Raw genomic sequence first — 23,237 nt, 5'->3', positions numbered from 1 at the left:
CTTGCATCACCCATCATTTCAAAGGGCATTTTCCAATTTGGTGCAATTATTAAGGGTGCAGTTACAAGTTTTTCCTTAATAAAAGATAAGGATTTAAGATTATCATCATAAAAAAACAAAATCATTTTCCTTGACTGGCAAATTTCAAAGAGGTTTTGCAATCTTGGTAAAGTCCTTTATAAATCTTCGATAAAAATCAGCATGCCCAAGGAAACTTTCACTCTTTTTACATTCAATGGAGGGGGTAATTTTTCAATAACCTCAATTTTGTCGTGATCCACCTTTATGCCTTTCAATGAGATTTTATTCCCTAAAATGACACCTTCAGTTGCCATAAAATGACATTTTTCCCAGTTTAAAACAATGTTCATTTCAGTGCATCTCTCAAGAACAACATTGAGGTGTGCAAGACAATTATCAAAATTATTACCAAAAACAGAAAAATCATCCCTAAATAACTCAATAGACGATTCGATCATATCCGAAAAGATAGAAATCATACACCTTTGAAAGGTATCAAGAGCACTGCACAAACCAAATGGCATCCTGCAGTAAGCAAATACTCTGAAAGGGCATGTGAAAGCGGTCTTTTCTGATTTGGGGGATCTACAACAATTTGCTTATGTCCTGAATATCCATCTAATAAACAATAATAAGTTTGACCTGGTAATCTCTCTAACATCTTATCCATAAAAGGTAATAAGTTTGACTATGAAAACAAACTTGAGTTATCCAATAATAAGTTTGACTATGAAAACAGACTTGAGTTTTGTCAATTTTGCAATTGCATTGGTCACACACAAACAAAATGCAAAAAAAAAATCTTTGAATCTGACATGAATTCATAACCAGCAGAAAAAATAACTTTTTTCAAGTAGCCAAAGAAAACAAGGAACATGTCGATGCAACACAACAAATTAATTCTACCTTGCATAAAAATCAAGATCCAAACATACATATCTTGGACGATAATGATAGCCACACTGAAGCTCCATCTGAACCATAACTAATTGAACCAATCTCAACACCCACAAGTGTGAATATTGTTGAATTGTAATTCCTTGTGTTGAAGCAAGTTGCTCGACAGAACAAGGATGTGTCAAACTACCTAGTGTGTTAAGTTGTGTTAGTGTGTCAAAGTGTCGAAGCATGTTGCTTCACACAGGATTTCGACTTAGGCCTATTTTAGTAGTGTTAGCTATTTTGGGCTTTTATAGTTTTGGGCTTTGGCTTGAGGTCTAAGTTAACCTAAATCTATAAATAGAGGGAGTAACCCTTATTTTTATAATGGAGTGAATAGAGTATTTATAACACTTGTAATTCATAGTATATTGCAGTTGCAAAATGAATAAGAAGTTTTCCACAGTTTGTAGACAGAGAGAAACTCTGCAGTATTTTAATTCTTCTTCTCCTTCATCATTATTTACAATCTTTATTTCTCCATTGTTCTTTCTCTTCATTGCTATTGTGTGGGTGATAACAATCTTGTTCATCAAGATTGATTAAAATTCTCCATAGGTTTGGGGGGATTTCCAACATATGGTATCAAGAGCTCCAGTTTAATCGATTCGTGGGAAGAAAATCACCATGGCAATGAATCATCCAAACGGGAATTTTCTAAAAAATCTTCTGATTCTCAAGAACAACAATTATGAGAATTGGTGCAAGCAGATAAAGGTTGTGTTCTGTTATCAAGATCTTTGGGATCTTATCAAGGAAGGATTAGCAACACTTGCAGAAGCTGCAACAGATCAAGAAAAGGCTACACATAAATAATTGAAGAAGAAATATTATAAAGCTCTCTTTATAATCCATCAATATGTTGATGTAGATAACTTTGAAAAGGTTATTGATGCAGAGTCAGCGAAATAAGCATGGGAAATTCTGGAGAAATCGTTTGGAGGCGCGGAGAAGGTGAAAGTGGTGAGGTTACAAACTCACAAAAGAATGTATGAATTGCTTTAGATGGAAGACAATGAAAGCATAATTTTTTTTTCACCAAGGTTACAAAACTAGTGAATCAAATCAAGGTATGTGGAGAAGTGTTGACATCAAGATCTGTTGTTGGAAATATCTAGAGGTCGTTGGCTTCAAAGTTTGACCACATGGTAGTAGCCATAGAAGAGTCAAAATATTTGTCAAAATTGACAAAGGAAGAGCTTCAAGGGACACTTGAATCTCATGAGCAAAGAATGGTTGAAAGAGCTATAGGAATTTCGAAGAGTGGTATGGCTTTACAAGCTCAATCAGCAAAAGAAAGAAAAGGAAATGACGCTGGAATGGAAACAAAGGCAGAGGAGGTTACAACAATTCAACTGGTTGAAATCAGCAAGAAGGAAATTGGTCGAATCAGAAGAAACCCTGGAACCAAGGCAACCAAAGAGGTGGTGTTGCAGGTAGAGGAAGAGGTGGTGGTCAAAAGCCAAACAAGAGTCACATTCAGTGTTACAATTGTCAAAGGTGTGGTCACTATTATAGTGATTGTCCAGAAAAGCAGAAGAATCAAGAAACTTATGCAAAGCTGGCAAAACACAAAGAAGAAGAGACATTGCTGATGGTTACAACAAGAGAAGAAGAGAGATTCAAGGACCAATGGTACTTTGACTCAGGATGCTCATCACACATGTCTGGAAGAAAAGATTGGTTTGTCAACATAAAGCCATCAATGAAGAACCTGGTGAAATTTGCAAATGACAACACTCTAGCAGTTGAAGGTGTTGGTGATGTTCTGATTATGAGGAAATATGGAAAGAGGTCAGTAATTTCAAATGTGTTGTACATACCAGGCATGAAGAGCAATTTACTCAGCATAGGGCAGTTAGTCGAATGGAACTATAGAGTGTCGATCGAAGACAAGATGATGAGAGTTCTCGACTCAAATGAAAGGTTGATCTTGAAGGCTCCAATGTATCATAATAGAACCTTCAAGATTCAACTAAATGTGATGGAGCATAAGTGCCTTGCAACAGTAGCCAACAGAGATGAATGGATATCGAATTACTGACTTGGCCATCTCAATTTCAAAGACATCATAGATTTGAAGAGAAGAAATATGGTTTCAGGATTACTAGAAATCAACATTCCAAACGAAGTGTGTGAAGAATGCGTGCAGGCGAAACAACGTAAAGAACAACTTCAGTAAGAATGCAGGAAGCAGGTCGAAGGCAATTCTTGAAGTCATATACTCTGATGTACGTGGTCCTCTCCAGGTGGATTCGATTGGAGGTAACAAATACTTTGTTACATTCATAGATGATTTCAGTCGAAAATTGTGGTCTTACCTGATCAAGAAGAAAAGTGAAGTGAGCGAGGTATTTTCCAAGTTTAAAGTTATGCTCGAAAGACAAAGCGGTCGAAAGATCAAGATTTTGAGAATTGATGGTGGTGTAGAATATGTTTCGAAAGATTTAGATGCATTATATGTGAAAGAAGGGATTGTGTATGAGGTGGTTCCACCCTACACTCCACAGCAGAATAGAGTCGCAGAAAGGAAGAATAGAACCATTATGAATATGGTTAGAAGTATGTTGAAAGGCAAGCATCTACCCAAAGAATTATGGGGAGAAGTTGTATCGACTGTGACATATATCCTGAACAGATGTCCAACGAAGAAGCTATAAGGAATCATTCCAGAAGAATGTTAGTCTGGTGTCAAGCCTAGCTTGAGTCATCTGAGGCTGTTTGGATCTATAGCACATAGACATGTGCCAGATTACTTGAGAAGAAAACTTGATGATAAGTCGAGTCAGATGATCCTGATAGAATATCGTTCGATTGAAGGATACAAGTTATTTGACCCAATGAATAAGCAAGTGGTAATCAGTAGAGACATGATCATAGATGAGCTTACGAAGTGGGATTGGACTGAGAATGTAAAGAAAGATTTAGTGAGAATCTTTTATGATGAACCAGCTAGTGAAGTCGAAAGAGAAGTTCGACAGGAAGAAGTCAGAGGTGAAGCAAGCATAAGCAGACCTCAAACAACAAGACGCATGCCTGCAAGGTTGCAAGAATGTGTGATTACATCAGATGATGTGGTCAATGAAGAAGGTGAGCTGATACATTATGCTTTCTACGCAGATGCCGAACCTATCAATGCAACTGAGTCATTGAAAGATTCAAAGTGGATGAAAGCAATGGACGAAAAGTTGAAGTCAATCGAAGTCAACAACACTTGGTCACTTGTCGAATTGCCCCAATACAAGAAGGCAATCGATGTGAAATGGGTATACAAGGTGAAGTTGAATCCCAAAGGAGAAGTGACTCGAAAGGATTTCTTCAGAAAGAAGGAATCGACTTCGATGAGGTTTTTGCACCTGTTGTTAGGATCGAAACAATCAGGTTGGTTGTTGGTCTAGCAAACATGAACAACTGGAAGATGTGTCAGATGGATGTAAAATATGCATTCCTTAATGGCCCCTTAGAAAAATAAGTTTATGTTGCACAACCAGCTAGGTTTGTGAAACATGGCGAAGAAAGAAAAGTGTACAGGATGCATAAAGCCATGTGCAGACTTAAACAAGCTCCAAGAGCTTGGAACAAGAAGATAGCTTGGAACAAGAAGATAGATGGCTTTCTAAGGGAGAAGGAATTTGTGAAGTGCAAATATGAATATGGAGTATATGTAAGAATAAGTAAGAATGAATTACTTATATTATGCCTCTATGTCAATGACCTGTTGATAACAGGTAGTTGCAAGAAGGAGATCGAAGACTTCAAAGGTGATCTCAACAAGGAATTTGAAATGTCAGATCTGGGTGACATTTCATATTTCCTTGGCATCAAATTTTACAAGAGTGGTAGATATTTGATGATGCATCAAAGAAGGTATGTAGGTGAAATACTCAAGATATTTGAGATGCAAGATTGCAACCTAACTTCGACTCCAACTGAGCCCAGATTTCAACTGTCGAAAGATTCAAATGAAAATGATGTCGACCCAACCCAGTATAGAAGACTTATTGGGTCACTTTGATACCTTTGTCACATAAGGCCTGACTTAGCATACAGTGTAGGTATGGTGAGTAGGTTCATATAAAAGTCATATGTATCACATCTAGCAGCGGCGAAGAGGACACTAAGGTATCTGAAAGGAGCTATCGACTATGGAATTTTGTTCCCTACATCTGATGAAGGAAAATAATCCAAATTAATGGGATACACCAACTCAAGTTGGTATAGTGATGCTGAGGATCCAAAATCCACAGTTGGCTATGTGTTTATGCTAGGTGGTGCACTAGTTACTTGGAGTTCGAGAAAAGAGCCAGTAGTGACAATGTCATCGTGCGAAGCAGAATATGAAGTTGTTTCTCTTTGTACATGTCAAGCAACGTGGATGGTGAATCTGGTCGAAGAGATAACAACGAAGAGTCATGGAGAAATTACCATGAAGATCGACAACATGCCAACTATCAATCTATAGAAGAATCCGATAGTACATGGTCGAAGCAAGCACACCGAAATGAGATTCCATTATCTTCGAGAGCAGATAGCAGATGGGAAGATGAATGTGGAACACTGCAGAACTCAGAATCAGATTGCAGACATCATGACAAAGGGAGTACAAGTCGAAGTGTTCAGAAGACTAAGAGCTATAATGAATGTAGATAGCTTAGACACAATGAATTAGGTGGTGTGTTGAATTGTAATTCCTTGTGTCGAAGCAGGTTTCTTGACAGAACAAGGATGTGTCAAACCACCTAGTATGTTAAGTTGTGTTAGTATGTCGAAGTTTCGAAGCATGTTGCTTCATACAGGATTTCGACTTAGGCCTATTTTAATAGTGTTAGCTATTTTGGACTTTTATAGTTTTGGGATTTGGCTTGAGGTCTAAGTTAACCTAAATCTATAAATAGAGGGAGTAACCCTTATTTTTGTAATGGAGTGAATAAAATATTCATAAAACTTGTAATTCACAGTATTTTGCAGTTGTAAAGTGAATAAGAAGTTTTCCACAGTTTGTGGGCAGAGAGAAACTATGCAGAATTTTAATTCTTCTTCTCCTTCATCGTTCTTTACACTCTTTCTTTTTCCATTGTTCTTTCTTTTCATTTCTATTGTGTGGGTGATAATAATCTTGTTCATCAAGATTGATTGAAATTCTCCATAGGTTTTGGGGGATTTCCAACAAATATCATAGTCATAAATGTATCCAAGATAAAGAGCATGAAAAAAATCCAAAACTGAACACATCTTCCTTTAAATACTTACCATAATACTAACACATCCTCTTTAAACATAAATGCTCACACGCCAAATGAAAACAACATGACTCCAGTGCAAACCAACTCCAATCATGATTATCAATCTTCTTCTACATATGAATATATAGATGCCTCCCAACTGGATGTTCATGAAAGCACAAATCCACGAGTTGATCACTAGCCATGTAACACTTCAATGCAACACCCCATACCTGGTATCAATATAGTATATGCATATGCAAATTGCCTGCATAGAAGAAACATTTTGAATGCTTTAACTCAAGTTAACAGTTCTAATCTTATCCCATGGGATTCTATTTATGACTTTAATGCCATCATTGAAGCTCATGAGCATAGAGGTGCTCAATCCCCTCCAATGTCCTGACTCCAACAACCTTATCCATATTCTAACCATTGGAGCTCATCATACTAAGAAGAGACTAGACAGAACAATGCAATCATTTTTGGCTCTCTTCCTGTCAAACTCTTTCATGCTCCACCTTTTACCAAGCACAAATCTAACAATTTCCCCCTGCTTCTAAACTTTCAAAGCCATCAAAGCAAATATGCTTCTAACTTCAAATTTATTAAAATATTATATAACCATAATGACTTATCCAATCTAGTTAAAATTTCTAGAGCACGTTAAATTTTGGCTCACCTATGCATATTCTTAAGCACATGTAAAAAATGTTGCAAGGTGAAGTCAAATTTTGGAGCAAAATGTTTTTGGTTTGTTTCATAGCAATGTGGCCATTGCTATTGATAGACTAAACAAAATTCAAAGTGAAATTAGAATCATTGGTCCCTCTGACTCAATCATCGACCAAGAAAGATTGTCCAAAATTGATCTTGAGAAGGCCCTCCATTTTGAAGAAATCTTTGAGCAACAAAAAGCTAGTGTTAAAAGACACATTGATGGGGATAAAAATATAAAAAAATTCCATAAGACAACCGAGATCAAGTAGGCTTACAAGAAGATGTATTCCTTAAGAATCAATGATACAATTGTCATTGATCCTAAAGTTATTTATAATCATGTAGTTGATCACTTCACTGATCAGTTTTCCAATTCAAAACATGGCAAGACAATGGCCTAATTGAAAAGCAATCCCTATGATTTTGAATGAGAGCCTCAACAACATGTTCACCATCATTCCTTCAAATAATAAAATTAAAAAGGTAGGGTTTTCTTTGAACAAGGATAGCTAACCTGGTCCAAATGGTAATGAAATCCTTGAGTTCTTCTCAACCATAAAAATTCTTCCTAATTTTGATTCAAATATTGTGGTTCTTCAGCCTAAATATTTTATGCAGACTCCATCTTTCAGTTTAGGCCAATTTCCATGACCAATTTTTAATTCAAAATAATTTCAAAAGTTTTGGCAGATATGCTTCCTCAAATCCTTCCAACCATAATCTCTAAAGAGAAAAAGGAATTTATTCAAAACCTTACAAATAAAAGATTGCATCTGCATAACCTCGGAAGTCATCAATGTTTTACATTAAAAATCTTGCCATCAAAGTGGATATTCCAAAAGCCTTTGGCATAGTGGAATGGCCTTTCATAATTAAAGTTATTAAGACCTTTTGTTTTTTCTAAACCTTTTGTGTCTGGATTTCCACAATTCTCCTTAAATCTTCTAAACTTTATATCTCATTCAATGGCAAGTAAGAGGGCTTCTTCAATTGTTCAAGAGGAGTCAGGAAATGACTCTCTCTCTCTCTCTCTCTCTCTCTCTCTCTCTTATCTCTCTCTCTCTCTCTCTCTCTCTCTCTCTCTCTCTCTCTCTCTCTCTGCCTTGCAGAAAAAGTTTCGAGTAGAGGTTTAACAAACTTGGTAGCTTCATACAATCTTAAAACCATCAAGTACACTAGAACTATGCAAATTCCTTCTCACATTCTTTATGTAGATGATGTCATGTTTTTATGTACAACCTCTCCTTTGAACATCCAAATCCTTGTTGGAAATCCCCCAAAACCTATGGAGAATTTCAATCAATCTTGATGAACAAGATTATTATCACCCACACAATAACAATAAAATAAAAGAACAATGGAGAAAGAAAGAGTGTAAAGAACGATGAATGAGATGAAGAATGAGAATTCTGCAAAGTTTCACTTTGCCCACAAACTGTGGAAAACTTCTTATTCACTTTGCAACTGCAAAATACTATGAATACAAATGTTATGAATACTCTATTCACTTCATTACAAAAATAAGGGTTACTACATATATTTATAGATTTAGGTTAACTTGGACCTCAAGCCAAATCCCAAAACTATAAAAATCCAAAATACCTAACACTATTAAAATAGGCATAAGTCGAAATCCTATGTGAAGCAACATGCTTCGACACTACGACACACTAACACAACTCACCACACTAGGTGGTTTGACACTTCCTTGCTCTGTCGAGCAACCTGCTTCGACACAAGGAATTATAATTCAACATACCACCTAATTCATTATGTCTAAGCTATCTACATTCATCTTAGCTCTTAGTCTTTTGAACACTTCAACCTGCACTCCCTTTGTCATGATGTCTGCAATCTGATTCTCAGTTCTGTAGTATTCCATATTCATCAGGTCATCGACATAGAGGCATAGTATAAGCAATTCACTCTTGCTTCTTCTTTCATATACTCCATGTTCAGATTTGCACTTCACACATTTTTTCTCCCTTAGAAAGCCATATATCTTCTTGTTCTAAGCTCTTGGAGCTTGTTTAAGTCCATACAGGGCTTTATGCAGCTTGTACACCTTTCTTTCTTTGCCATGTTTCACAAACTCAGCTGGTTGTGCAACATAAACTTCTTTTTCTAAGGGGTCATTAAGGAATGAACACTTCACATCCATCTGACACATCTTCCAGTTGTTCATGTTTTCTAGACCAACAACCAACCTGATTGTTTCGATCCTAGCAACAGGTGCAAAAACCTCATCGAAGTTGATTCCTTATTTCTAAAGAAATCCTTTCACCACAAGTCTCGCCTTGTGTCGAGTCACTTTTCCTTTGGGATTCAACTTCACCTTGTATACCCACTTAACATTGATTGCCTTCTTGTCTTGGGGCAATTCGACAAGTGACCAAGTGTTGTTGACTTTGATTGACTTCAGTTCTTCGTCCATTGCTTTCATCCACTTCGAACCTTTCAATGCCTCAGCTGCATTGACAGGTTCAACATCTGCGTATAAAGCATAATGTACCAGCTCACCTTCTTCATCGACCACATCATCTGATGTAATCACACATTCTTGCAACCTTGCAGGCATGTGTCTTGTTCTTTGAGATTTTCTTGGGTCTGCTTCACCTCTGAATTCTTCCTGTTGAACTTCTCTTTCGACTTTATTTGTTGGTTCATCATAAAAGATTCTCACTGAATCTTTCTTGACATTCTCAGTCCAATCCCACTCCTTAAGCTCATATATGATCACGTCCTTGCTGATCACTACTTGCTTATTCACTAGGTCGAACAACTTGTATCCTCCAGTCAAATGATATCCTATCAGGATCATCTGACTGAACTTGTCATCAAGTTTTCTTCTCAACTGATTTGGCACATGTCTATGTGCTATAGATCCAAACATCCTCAGATGACTCAAGCTAGGCTTAACACCAGACCAACATTCTTCTGGCATGATTCCTTCTAGCTTCTTCATCGGACATCTGTTCAGGATATATGTCACAGTCGACACATCTACTCTCCATAATTCTTTGGGTAGATGCTTGTCTTTCAACATACTTCTAACCATATTCATAATGGTTATATTCTTCCTTTTTGCGACTCCATTCTGCTGTGGAGTGTAAGGTAGCACCACCTCATGCACAATCCCTTCTTTCACACATAATGCATCGAAATGTTTTGACACATATTCTCCACCACCATCAGCTCTCAAAATCTTGATCTTTTTACTGCTCTGTCTTTCGACCATATATTTAAACTTGGAAAACCTCGATCACTTCACTTTTCTTCTGGATCAGGTAAGACCACAGTTTTTGACTAAAACCATCTATGAATGTAACAAAGTATTTTTTACCTCCAATTGAATCCACCTGGAGAGGGCCACATACATCAGAGTATATGACTTCAAGAATTGCCTTCGACCTGCTTCCTACATCCTTACTGAAGATGTTATCATGTTGCTTCGCCTGCACGCATTCTTCACACACTTTGTTTGGAATGTTGGTTTTTGGTAATCCAGAAACCATATTTTTTCTCTTCAAATCTCTGATGTCTTTGAAATTGATATGACCAAGTCTATAATTTCATATCCATTCATCTATGTTGGTTGTTATTGCAAGGCACTTATGCTCCATCACATTAAGCTCAATCTTGAAGGTTTTATTCTGAGACATTGGAGCCTTCAAGATCAAGCTTCCATTTGAGTCGAGAACTCTCATCATCTTGTCTTTGATCGACACCTTGTAGTTCTTTTCGACCAAATGCCTTATGCTGAGTTTCATACCCCAAAATTTTCCCTACTTTTTTTATTCAATTCTCCTAGCTTATGGTTTTGTTCATTTGCATACTTTGTTTCTATTTGATCATGCATTCATCGACATTTGCATATGCTAACAAATTTATGTCAAAGGTTTGATGATAATAGTTTTAATCTGTTTAAGTGAATTTTCAAGGTGGATATTATTTGATAATTATTCGAGTTTAATTCACGTATTACTTGTGGTGGGGATCATCTCTTTATTTGAGATTCATGGTTATTTCAGATGTTTGCTTGGATTCAAAGAAAATGAAAAAATTGGAATAAAAGGAAGATTTAATTAATTTATTGAAAAATATCACTTCTCAAAAGTATTAAAAGTCATGGGTTAAGCCACTCAAATTCAAGCCAAAAGTGGTGGAAAAATCAAGGCAAAGGCATTAAAAATCAAGTTAATTACTAGTGACTATTTGCGTTACATCTTAACTTGTTACTTTTGCTAAACTCCAACATCATTGGTCTCTAACTACCTTTAACTACCTATTTCTCCACAAGTCATACATTTACCTAATTATCCTTAACTACCATAACTTCCAAACTAACACAAACTTCCAAACTAACACAAATCTCAACTTCCATTTTTTTCACCCAATCCTAGCCACTCTTAACAATTAATCCTATGGTTGAAATTGGTGATACGCAACTTGAGCTTAAATTAATTTCTAACAGTTGATAAAACCAATTACTTGGATCACAATCCAAGAGTGATCATTCACCTACCAAGTCTATATTAACATGTTATTTTTCACATTTTTGAGGTTAACTAACCTAACATGGAAAATTCACAATTAATCATTATTTTTCCACTACTTTTTCTTCTCAATTTCTCTCTCAACATTCATCTTCTCCTTCACCCTCACTAAAGTTCATCTTGATCACCATTTAGAATTTCACATTGAAGTTCTAAAATTGTGGAACTTAGCCATCAAAATTTCTATATTATCATCAATAATCATCAATCGACAATTCAAGCATTATCATCAAAAACCATCCATTAACAATTTCTACAACAATCATCATCTAAAGTTTATCAAGATTTATCAACAATCATCATTCAATATTCATCAATTCAAGTTTATTCATCAATATTCTAAATTCATGATTCATCTTCTATTTTCATGATTCATCAAGAATAATTTTCAAAACTTGGAAGTTAATTAGATTAATGGAGCTTATTCTTGAAGTATTTAAGGTTTCTTTTCGGTGCTTTATTTTCCAACGCTAACCGAAGCAAATCTCTCTTCCGTCGATAATCCTTTATCTCTTCCACACCATTGCCATGAATTATTGGATGTTTATTGGTTGATTGATTTAAGTTACTGTTTTGAATTTGCTTATTAGATAATCACTTATTTTTGCATGGAAAACATAAACTTGAAAATAGTGATTTTTTAATTCTTAACTACTATTAACTTGTGAATATATCATTTGAATCGATTTTTCGTGTTGTTCGTGAATATATAATTAATTTTTCGTTCCGATGCATGTTTTAGCCGAACCGACGTACTCTTTAATTGAATTTTTCGTCCACTCTTTACTTTTTCGGTATAAATCGCAGTTTGTTTCATAATTTGCCGGATATATTTGATTTTTTTGTGAAACTCCGAGTCCAACGATATATTAATTCGTCGAATTCGATTTCGTTGACCGTTATCGAAAGTTTATTCAAAGCTTGCATTTATTCCAAATTATTACTATTATACTGCTATATAGCTTTTTTTCCATTTGTTTCCTTTTGTTCTTCTTTCATTTTCCTTTTAATTATTCTTGCTTTTGTTTTACTTAATTTATATTTCATGTTTCTGGTACAGTAGTTATTTTAAAACAGTGGTATTTGTTTATCTATTGGCATGAACAATAGATGTCGCGTTTGCTTAATAACGGTTACTTCTGAAAATCAATTGAAAGAATTCGTGAAAATAGAAAATGTTATCATTATTTAACATTAGCTTAGAAAATGTTAGCATTAACTTGGAAAATGTTAGTTAGACAAATGTTAGCATTAGCTTAATACTAGTTTAAAAAATGTTAGTTTTATGACAATTAAAATTTAATTTAGAAAATTATGGATATAAATATTATTACATCATATTAGTTTTATCTAGTTTTATTTACAATTCTAACCACCTGTCACTATTTGATTAATAATTAAATTAGAATTTTAATTAAAATTAGATTTTGTTAGAGTTTAGTTCCTTTTCTGATTTCAGTTAATGATATATTAGAGACTTTCATGATGATTCAATCTTTTAATATTTTATTTCTTTTCCATAATTTTATGTTCTTAATATGTATTTAGCATGACATTTGTCTCCTATGTTTTAGAAAAATCAAGGAATTTCATGCTTCCTTAGATTAAGGGTTTTGATTCGGATTTAATTGGTCCTTTTAATCAAACTTTTTTCTTGGGATAATTGGTAATTTGATTAAGTATGACCTTAACTGTGGCATGTTCCCTTAGGAATAACTTGTGAATAATTTTAACCCTTAGATTAGGTTAATCATAATTTTAAAATTAAATCTTAACCCATGATTAAATTGATCAAAAGCAATTTTGATCAATTAAATCATTTGAACTTGTATAATCCCACGGTCTAAATTGAGTGACCAAAAGACCTTTGGCCACTTAATAAGACTTTTCTTCTAAGCTGTGGAGCTCAAGGCCTCAAGTCAGATTCTCGATCAAGGAATCCTCAGTCATACCAAGCAGCGGACTATACAAGCAATCAAAAGGTGGAAACTACAAGAGTTTGTTAAATCAAAATTGGGATTGTGTGGCATGAGCCTTAAGTAATAGAGAAAGAGTGGGACTGGAGTATTCCTACCCCCATTCTGAGTATCTTTGGGTATGGGACGTATGACCCATCGCTCATCGTATTCACCTTTATTCATAGACTTTAACACAATTATAATCACACGATTGACAAGTCTTTCTCTTCATATAGAAATACAACAAGCAAGGATTATATCAACAACTTATCAATCATGAATAAAGTTGTACGATATGAGCCTTAAGCAATAGAGGAGGAGGAGGACTAGAGTATTCCTACCCCTATTCTGAGTATCTTTGGGTATGGGATGTATGACCCAACGCTCATCGTATTCACCTTTATTCATAGACTTTAGTGCATTTCGAATCGAACGATTGATAAGGTCTTCATCAACAAGAAACAACAACAAAGATTCTTATCTTTCCACTTGAAAGTTAGGACGAGAGTTACATGCCACGAGCCCTAAGCGGTAAAGAAGGAATGAGACCGGAGCTTTCCTACACTCATTCTGGATATCTTTGGGTGTGAGACGTTTGGCTCGTTGCTTATCGTATCCACCTTTACCCATAGACTTTAGTGTGATTCTTATCCTACAAATATCAAGTCTATTTACTCTCCTCATTTCTATTCAATCATTCAATCTTTCTTTTGCCTCTAACCATTCTAATTTTCAGCCCTAGTGGGTTGAACTACGAAAGCTCTGATTTCCTTATTGCACCATAAGGATACGTAGGCAGGAGAATCCATATTCTTCACGAGCTACCTTATTTATCAATCTACTCTATCTATCTATCAATCCTTCAATAACCCAATAGTGGAGCCTCTTTTGCTATCAGCAAATCGTGGTTGTACACCTTCTTCCAATCAATTGTTTGCCTTGTAAGGTGTTAAACCTTGGCACATCCTTTGCCTTGTAAGGTGTTAAACCTTGGCACATCCTTTGCCTTGTGAGGTGTTAAACCTTGACTCTTTGATTTTTATCTTCGCCTTGAGAGTCATAAACTCTGGCATCTAACTTTCTTTTCCTTGTGAGGTGTTAAATATTGGCTATTCGATTTTGACCTTCGCCTTGATAGTCATAGACTCTGGCATCTAACTTTTTTGCCTTGTAAGGTGTCAAACCTTGGCTCTTTGATTTTGATCTTTTCCTTGAGAGTCATAGACTCTGGCATCTGACTTTCTTTCCCTTGTAAGGTGTTAAACATTGACTCTTCGATTTTGATCTTTACCTTGAGAGTCATAGACTCTGGCATCTAACTTTCTTTGCCTTGTAAGGTGTTAAACCTTGGCTCTTCTATTTTGATCTTTGCCTTGAGAGTCATAGACTCTGGCATCTGACTTTCTTTGCCTTGTAAGGTGTTAAGCCTTGGTTTTTCAATTTTTATCTTTACCTTGAGAGTCATAGACTCTGGCATCTGACTTGCTTTGCCTTGTAAGGTGTTAAACCTTGGCTCTTCGATTTTGATCTTTTCCTTGAGAGTCATATACTCTAGCATCTGACTTTCTTTGCCTTGTAAGGTGTTAAACCTTCGCTCTTGAATTTTGATCTTTGCCTGCATTTAACTCTCTTCTCCTTGTGAGGTGTTAAATCTTGGCTATTCGATTTCGATCTTTGCCTTGAGAGTCATAGACTCTAGAATATATGTCTCTTCTACCTTGTAAGGTGTTAAACCTTGATTATTCAATCCAATTCTCAGCTCTGAGAGTCGTAGACTCTGGCACTTGATTCTCTTCGCCCTGTAAGGTGTTAAACCTTGGAAATTTGAATTCCTTGACATCATCAGTAATAAACTATAGTAGTAATACCTCACCTTGAAGGTTATGAACCTTGGTACTCTTTTTCAACCTTGAAGGGTATTGAACCCTGGCAAATTAATCTATCAATCTCCTCTTACCTCATCAATCAACTTACGTTCAGACGTAGTTGGATGAACTACGATTGCTCTAATTTTCTTATTGCACGAGGAGAATACGTAGGCACGAGGGTTCGAATCCTCCGCGAGCATACTTATCTACCACTCCTACCTTAGGGAATTCTTCCATTCACTTCCATGATACATTCGTATTCTATCTTCCTTCACTCCATGTGATATATCAGTTACCTTTGAGCCAAATACATTATACATTTGTGCTCCATCTCGTACCTCCTTGTGAACCAAGAGATATTTGGCTCTTAAACTAAACACCTAATTCCTCTTTTTTTTTTGTCCCAATACAGTGATGCAGCGCTGTAGGCCCTCACTTTTTGGTTCATACCTGTTTACTCTTGGGTTCATATCTCACCCCTCTTTTGGAGTTCAAACAACATTATCCTTTGGTTCAGACCATACCTTTATCACACTTTTTTCCACCTCCTTCCTCTAGTTCCTTGAACTACGAAGCTCTGAATTCCTTATTGCATTATGAGGGTACATAGGCATGAGGACCCTAATCATCACCGAGCACTCTATCTATTTTCTCTTCCTTTTCCCATTATTTCGCGAGTAATCTTAGATATAACACCTATTCGAGCGAGAACAATCAAAACGGTTCCCATGGAGTGCCATGGATGTTTGTGATGCTAATACCTTCCCCTTGCATAACCGACTTCCTTGCACATCATATCTCTTTTCCACGGGTTTTATCGATGTTTTCCCTTCCCTTTGGGGATAAATAAAATTCGATGGCGACTCTGTTGTATGTTCGAGCGTGCGATACTTTCGGGTATATTTCCGCTAGCTTCATTGAGCAAATTACTCTTCATGCCTGGTATGTACAACACATTTGAAATTACTGACCTCTTGCCATCTTTCCTCATTATCAGAACATCACTAACACCTTCAGCTGCTAGAGTGTTGTCATTTTCAAATTTTACCATGTTCTTCATTAAGGGCTTTATGTTGACAATCCAATCTTTTCTTCCAGACATGTGTGATGAGCATCCTGAGTCCAAGTACCACTGGTCCTTGAATCTCTCTTCTTCTCTTGTTGTAACCATCAACAACGCCTCTTCTTCTTCGTATTTCACCAGCTCTGCATAAGTTTCTTGATTCTTCTGTTTTTCTAGACAATCAATAGAATAGCGACCATACCTTTGACAATTGTAACCTTGAATGTGACTCTTGTCTAGCTTTTGACCACCACCTCTTCCTCTACCTGCAATACCACCTTTTTGGTTGCCTTGGTTCCAGGGTTTTCTCTGATTCAACCAATTTCCTTCTTGTTGATTTTGACCAGCCGAATTTTTGTAACCTCCTCTTCCTTTGTTTCCATTCCAGCTCCCTTTGCCTTTTCTTTCTTTTGCTGATTGAGCCTGCAAAGCCATATCACTCTTCGACTTTCCTGCAGCTCTTTCATCCATTCTTTGTTCATGAGATTCAAGCGTTCCTTGAAGCTCTTCCTTTGTCATTTTTGGCAAATCTTTCGACTCTTCTATGGCTACTACCACGTGGTCGAATTTTGGAGCAAAAGACCTCAAGATCTTTCCAACAACAAATCTTGATGTCAACACTTCTCCATATACCTTGATTTGATTCACCAGTTTCGTAACCTTGGTGAAGAAATCAGTTATGCTTTCATTGTCTTCCATCTGAAGCAATTCATATGTTATTTTGTGATCTTGTAACCTCACCTCTTTCACCTTTTTCGCGCCTCCAAACAATTTCTCTAGAATTTCCCATGCTTCTTTCGCTGACTCTGCATCACTAACCTTTTCAAAGTTATCTACATCAACACATTGATGGATTATAAAGAGAGCTTTATAATCTTTATTCTTGAATTCTTTATGTGCAACCTTTCCTTGATCTATCGCGGCTTCTGCAAGCGTTGTTACTCCTTCCTTCACAAGAACCCAAAGATCTTGATAACATAACACAACCTTTATTTGCTTGCATCAATTCTCATAATTGTTGTTCTTGGGAATCAGAAGATTTGCTGGAAAATGCCTGTTTGGATGATTCGTTGCCATGGTGATTTTCTTCTCACAAATTGATTAAACCGGAGCTCTTGATACCAGATGTTGGAAATCCCCCAAAACCTATGGAGAATTTCAATCAATCTTGATGAACAAGATTGTTATCACCCACACAATGAAAATAAAATAAAAGAACAATGGAGAAAGAAAGAGTGTAAAGAACGATGAAGAAGAAGAAGAATTCGAATTTTGTAGAGTTTCTCTCTGCTCACAAACTGTAGAAAACTTCTTATTCACTTTGCAACTGCAAAATACTGTGAATATAAATGTTATGAATACTCTATTCACTTCATTACAAAAATAAGGGTTACTACCTCTATTTATAGATTTAGGTTAACTTGGACCTCAAGCCAAAACCCAAAATAGCTAACACTACTAAAATAGGCATAAGTCGAAATCCTGTATGAAGTAACATGCTTCGACACTTCGACACACTAACATAACTCAACACACTAGGTGGTTTGACACTTTATTGCTCTGTCGAGCAACCTGCTTCGACACAAGGAATTATAATTCAACAATCATTTATGATTCCATTGCCAAGTATGATCATATTTTAGGTAAATATGTCAGTCCCTTGAAATCAACCGTCTATGGTGGGTCCATCACTCACTCAAGAATCGGTTTGATTGCTTCACCCGTTGGTTTCAACCTTGGTACACTCCCTTTTGTTTATTTGGGTATCTCCATTTTTAAAAGGAGGCATAAATCCTTCTACTTTCAACCCATCATTGACAAGATACAAGTTAAACTTTCTTAGTGGAATCCTAATCTTCTCACTTTTGCTGGAAGAGTGGAGCTAGTCATAAGAATTATCCATAATATGCTTATTTATCATATCACTATTTATTCTTGACGTGTCATCCTTGTTAAGGACCTAGATAAAATGCTTAAAAAATTCACATGGTTTTGTGACATGCACAATAAAAAACTTGTTACCGTGGCCTAGAAAATTATGTTTACCCATATTGTTGAAGAAGGGATTGGCTTGAGATCAATTGATAAAATTAATGCAACAACCAAATTAAAGCTTTATTAGGAAATAATGAGTTCATCTCTGGGATGGATTGAATTCTTAAGAAATAGAGTCCTTAGAAGAATTTCTTTCATCAAATACCACATTTTCTCTTCAATCTGAACTAACATCAAACCCTTTTTGATAATATCCTAAGCAATTGCAAATGGATGCTAGGCATAGGTAGCATAATCATCTCCTAGATCCATGATTGGGGTGATGTTAACCTCAGTATTTAATAATATATTATGCAAAGTATGGGCGGGTTAGGTACTAAGGTACCCGTACCCGCATCCATACCCACTTATTACCTTAGTACCTAACCCGCCCATACTTTGCATAATATATCATTTATATTATTAAATAAAAGTTCATGTCTATCATTTTTTATATAAAAAAAACTACTATAAAGTTTCGCACATTTTAATATAAATGTGTGTTTATTTTATAATTTAACAATAAATTTTTTGAATTTTTTAAAATGTTTTTAATTTTTTTTTTAAATATTTGATATTTTATAATTGATTTATTTATTTTTATTAGAAATGTAGATAATGGGTATGAGTATGGGTACTTAGATACTCACATGGTAGCGATACAAGTACAAACATTGACGCTCATGCGAGTATGGACTCGTCGAATACAAAGAATTTTTTTAACATATGGATACGGGGACAAATACTATAGTAGTCTGCCTAAACCCTATTCATTATCATCCCTAATTAGAGGATTGGTCTAATCCCTCAAATCCTCTTTATTTTCTTCTTTTCGTTTATTTATGAGACTTATGGAAAAAATATTACAATTTCTTGATGGGAAAAGGAATATGAAAATATTACAATTATAAAACAAAATGTTTAAATTAAATTACTAATTATTGTCCCAATTTTCCTATGGTTAGACACTTATAAAGTGAAAGTTTGTGTTATATATAATATTTATTACCAATTTAGATGTCTTAGAAATAATGAAAGATAAATATGAGTCATATTAATAAAATTGTTAAAGTATGCATACAAAATTGAATAGTTTTTCAAAATTCAAAATAAAAGTTAAATAATTAAATTTGAATTTATGTTAAAAATACTTTTAAAAACTAAGGAAATATTTGGTGGATAGAACCAAAATAAATTGTGTATCTTTTGTTGTCTTGATTGTAACATCCAACTGGTTTTGTTGTAATGACCTTTTATGGGAAATCCAAATTCAAACTCGGACATTTTTTTCTTCCTTTTTTTATGAATGCCTATTTAAATATTAATTGACCAATAGCAAAATAAAACAGATACGTATTGATAAGATATTAATGATATGTTTGAAAAAGTATAGTAATAAAAAGTATTAATATAAAAATGAATGTATGAATAAAATTTATGTTATTTTTAAATATTTTGAAATTATTTTTAATTAATATTCTTTTTCTAGCTTAAAAAGTCATTTTTTAATTCAAAAAATTGTTTGTATGTTAGTGGTACTTGTGCATTATAAAAACAATATACAAATTTGAATGAAATTTAGGAAAAAAATATTGACAAAAACAATTTTTGTTAAATTATTTTTTAATAAAGACAAATCGTCGAATAAAAAAGATGAGGAGATATAAAACCTAATTAGTAAAAATAAAACTAGCAAAAATGATACTTGAATATGTCCAACTTATCTTTTAAAATACTTTCAAAATCACAAGTAAAAAATGAATCTCTTCAAATATTTTTTTTTGTGTTAAAATTAAATTAGAAATTAATTAATTCCACAAAAAATATTATAGTTAACAAATCTAATTTTAAAATAAAATATATATAATATAATATATATTATATATATATATATATATATATATATATATATATATATATATATATATATATATATATATATATATATATATATATATATATATATATATATATATATATATATATATATATATATATATATATATATATATATATATATATGGGTAATGCTAACTTATGCCCCTAGGGCACAAAAAGTTTGTATTGAAAATATCAATTATAAAATTAATTTTATACCTTTATTAAAATCAATACACAATTTCCAACACAAAATTACTTTATTTAGTTTTTATCTTGTGCTCCTAGGGCACAAGTTAGCATTACCTTTTATATATATATATATATATATATATATATATATATATATATATATATATATATATATATATATATATATATATATATATATATATATATATATATATATATATATATATATATATATATATATATATATATATATATATATAATATTAAAATATTTTTAAAATATTTTATCATATATTCGTATAATAAAATGTATTGTTTAATAATTCTTTTATATTAATCCAAAGTTATTTATTATAGAAGGGGTGAGGTACCTCAACTTATATGTATTAATAGAGTTATATGTGTGCAAGTTATTTTTTTTTTATAAACAGGTTACACTTTCAATTTAACTGCATAGACTAATTTTTTCTTTTAGAAGAATCATTATTAGAGGTAAAATTTTCTTTCAAAAACTAAACTCAAAAAGAACCTTTACAATTTCATCCGTTCTTAAATTAATGATTTCGAGATTCAATCTTTTGACAACATAATTTTTATATATTTTAAAATAATGTATTATTGTAAACAAGATGTAGAAATGCTTTATTATATTAATTAGATACTTGGTATATTAAGATTAACTCAATTAATAAATATTTATAAAAAAGGGATTTTGATATATTTCATTGAGATATATAATATTTTCAACATAATGTTAAATTTAATTAACATAATATATGTTATTATTATTATTTTCAATACAGGGTGAATTTGAATATTCATATATATGATATAAAAAATTATAGTGTTTTATAGTAAGTTTGAAGATGTTCAATTAATCTTGTTTTGTATATATTATTGACTGATTAATATAATAGTGTTCATAAAATATTTTTAAAAGAATAATAATTTAAATTTAATTTTGGTCAAAGAAAAGAAAAAGTAACTGTAAATAAATTTATTTTTATTTAAAAGAAGAAGACAAAAAAACTTTAACAAATTAATTTTTATTGGAAAAGAAAAGACTAAAAACTAAAACGAGGAACATGCATGCCAAACAAGCTTAATGAATTCAAGGCATAAACGTTATGCATAGATTTCTGTGAAAATGATGTAGTAGTCAAATGTATTGGGACTTGATTATTAGTATATAAGAGAATGCTCTTTGGTTCATTTGAAACCAAGAAAATCATGGAGAATTCGATGACAGAATCAAGTGGTTGTGGTAATGGTGGTCCGACAAAATTCTTAGTGAAAACATATCAAATGGTTGATGATCCATCTACCGATAATATAATATCATGGAGTCAAAGTAACGACAGCTTCATCATTAAGGATCCTGAAGAATTCACCAGCAATCTTCTTAGCAAATATTTCACACACAACAATTTCTCCAGCTTTGTTCGTCAGCTCAATACCTATGTACGTAATATATTATTTTAGTCTTTGAATAATTATGCATAAACCTCAATTATCTTTTGTTTTTTTTTCCATAAATTTCTTTAACAACTTCATTTGTCATTTTTAAAGTGTGGTTCATGCTTTGAATGTGAATCACTTCCGTCTCTATGTTTTTCATTTAGGCTGCATCGATCGAGATGATTTTTACACTATACAAATTTGATGTCTAATTAGTTACGGTTCATTGTTATGTGTTTCAATGTCAGGGATTTCACAAAATAAAACATGATCAATGGGAGTTTGCTAATGAGTATTTTCTGAAAGATCAATATTGTCTTCTTGGTAATATTCACCGCAAGAAACCTGTTCACAGTCACTCTCATGCAGAAAGAGAAAGGCATGCATTTGAAGAAGAAATTGAGAAACTTTCTAATGAAAAAGCCTCTATTGAATTAGATATTTCTAACTTCAATAAGTACATGCCGGCCAAAAAACTTCATCTGGGTAATCTCGTGCAAAAATTAGAAGTATTAGAGCATAGACATAATAATTTGAAGAAATCCTTTGAAATGATTCTTCAAAATCCTAAACTCATCGATAAAATGAATAAGAAAGTTGAGCTCATTTTTTCGTCAAAAATTTCCAATAAAAGGCCATTTGTTGATGCTGGCGAAAACGCTTTTGTTGGCAACAGTAGCAACTGTGAACTAACAGAAGTTGGAAATAGTTTGGCTGATAATGAAAACAACCTTGGATTTGTGGAAGTTGAAAATGAATTTGCTGACATTGATGTCGATTTTATATTTAAGGATTTTGGAGATCTTTTTGATGACAATGATAGCAACTTTAAATTTATGGAAGAGGGAGAAAGTGCACATAAGGTTATGGGTGAAGGATGGTTACCATAAAAAACCTAGACAATAACAACTTTTGGATTTGCACCTGGCAAAGAGGGTAGAATAAAGAATATGATGGTGGAGAATATTTTCAATAGAAATTTGAGTAGTGCAGTTACAAATGACTATCTGTAAAAATATGATGTAATAAAAGATCAATCTATAAAAAAATACTCAAAGTTGCAATAATAAATGTGTTTTCAAAAAGTATAGTTTAATAAATTATTTACTTTTATGATATTTTTAAGTAATAAAATAATATTATTTTTTAAGTGTTTGATTCTAACTTAATAGTAATGTGTTGTTTTTAGAAAAAAAAAATCTAGTGCTTTTTCAAGTGCCTCCATATACATACTGAAGAGAGGCAGAGGTCGAGAGTATTTTTTCTTGAGTTAGGCTCAAATGTGTCTTATGCCAAATTGTTTGTTATAGGGAGGTGACTGGGGTTGT

The 23,237-nt window shown here is 33.6% G+C and overlaps 1 protein-coding gene across 1 annotated transcript; it reads left to right on the top strand.

Annotated features, from left to right (window-relative positions):
• The first annotated feature begins 21,588 nt into the window (after positions 1-21,588).
• Positions 21,589-22,974, top strand: LOC127087964 (heat stress transcription factor A-5). The gene is made up of 2 exons (XM_051028881.1): positions 21,589-21,912; positions 22,158-22,974. The coding sequence occupies exons 1-2, from the start codon at positions 21,649-21,651 to the stop codon at positions 22,797-22,799; spliced, it is 906 nt and encodes a 301-aa protein (XP_050884838.1). The 5' UTR covers positions 21,589-21,648; the 3' UTR covers positions 22,800-22,974.
• Positions 22,975-23,237: the final 263 nt, after the last annotated feature.

The sequence above is a fragment of the Lathyrus oleraceus genome, chromosome 5 (assembly GCF_024323335.1).
Source record: "Lathyrus oleraceus cultivar Zhongwan6 chromosome 5, CAAS_Psat_ZW6_1.0, whole genome shotgun sequence".
Lineage (NCBI taxonomy): Eukaryota > Viridiplantae > Streptophyta > Magnoliopsida > Fabales > Fabaceae > Lathyrus > Lathyrus oleraceus.
Note: the sequence above shows the minus strand (reverse complement) of the source record. Positions and strands in the feature narration are given on the sequence as shown.

Bases quoted from the DNA above. Each gene is read 5' to 3' on its own strand.
- LOC127087964 (XM_051028881.1), top strand. From the start codon at position 21,649: ATGCTCTTTGGTTCATTTGAAACCAAGAAAATCATGGAGAATTCGATG. The intron at 21,913-22,157 runs GTACGTAATATA...TTTCAATGTCAG, and splicing joins TTCGTCAGCTCAATACCTAT to GGATTTCACAAAATAAAACA.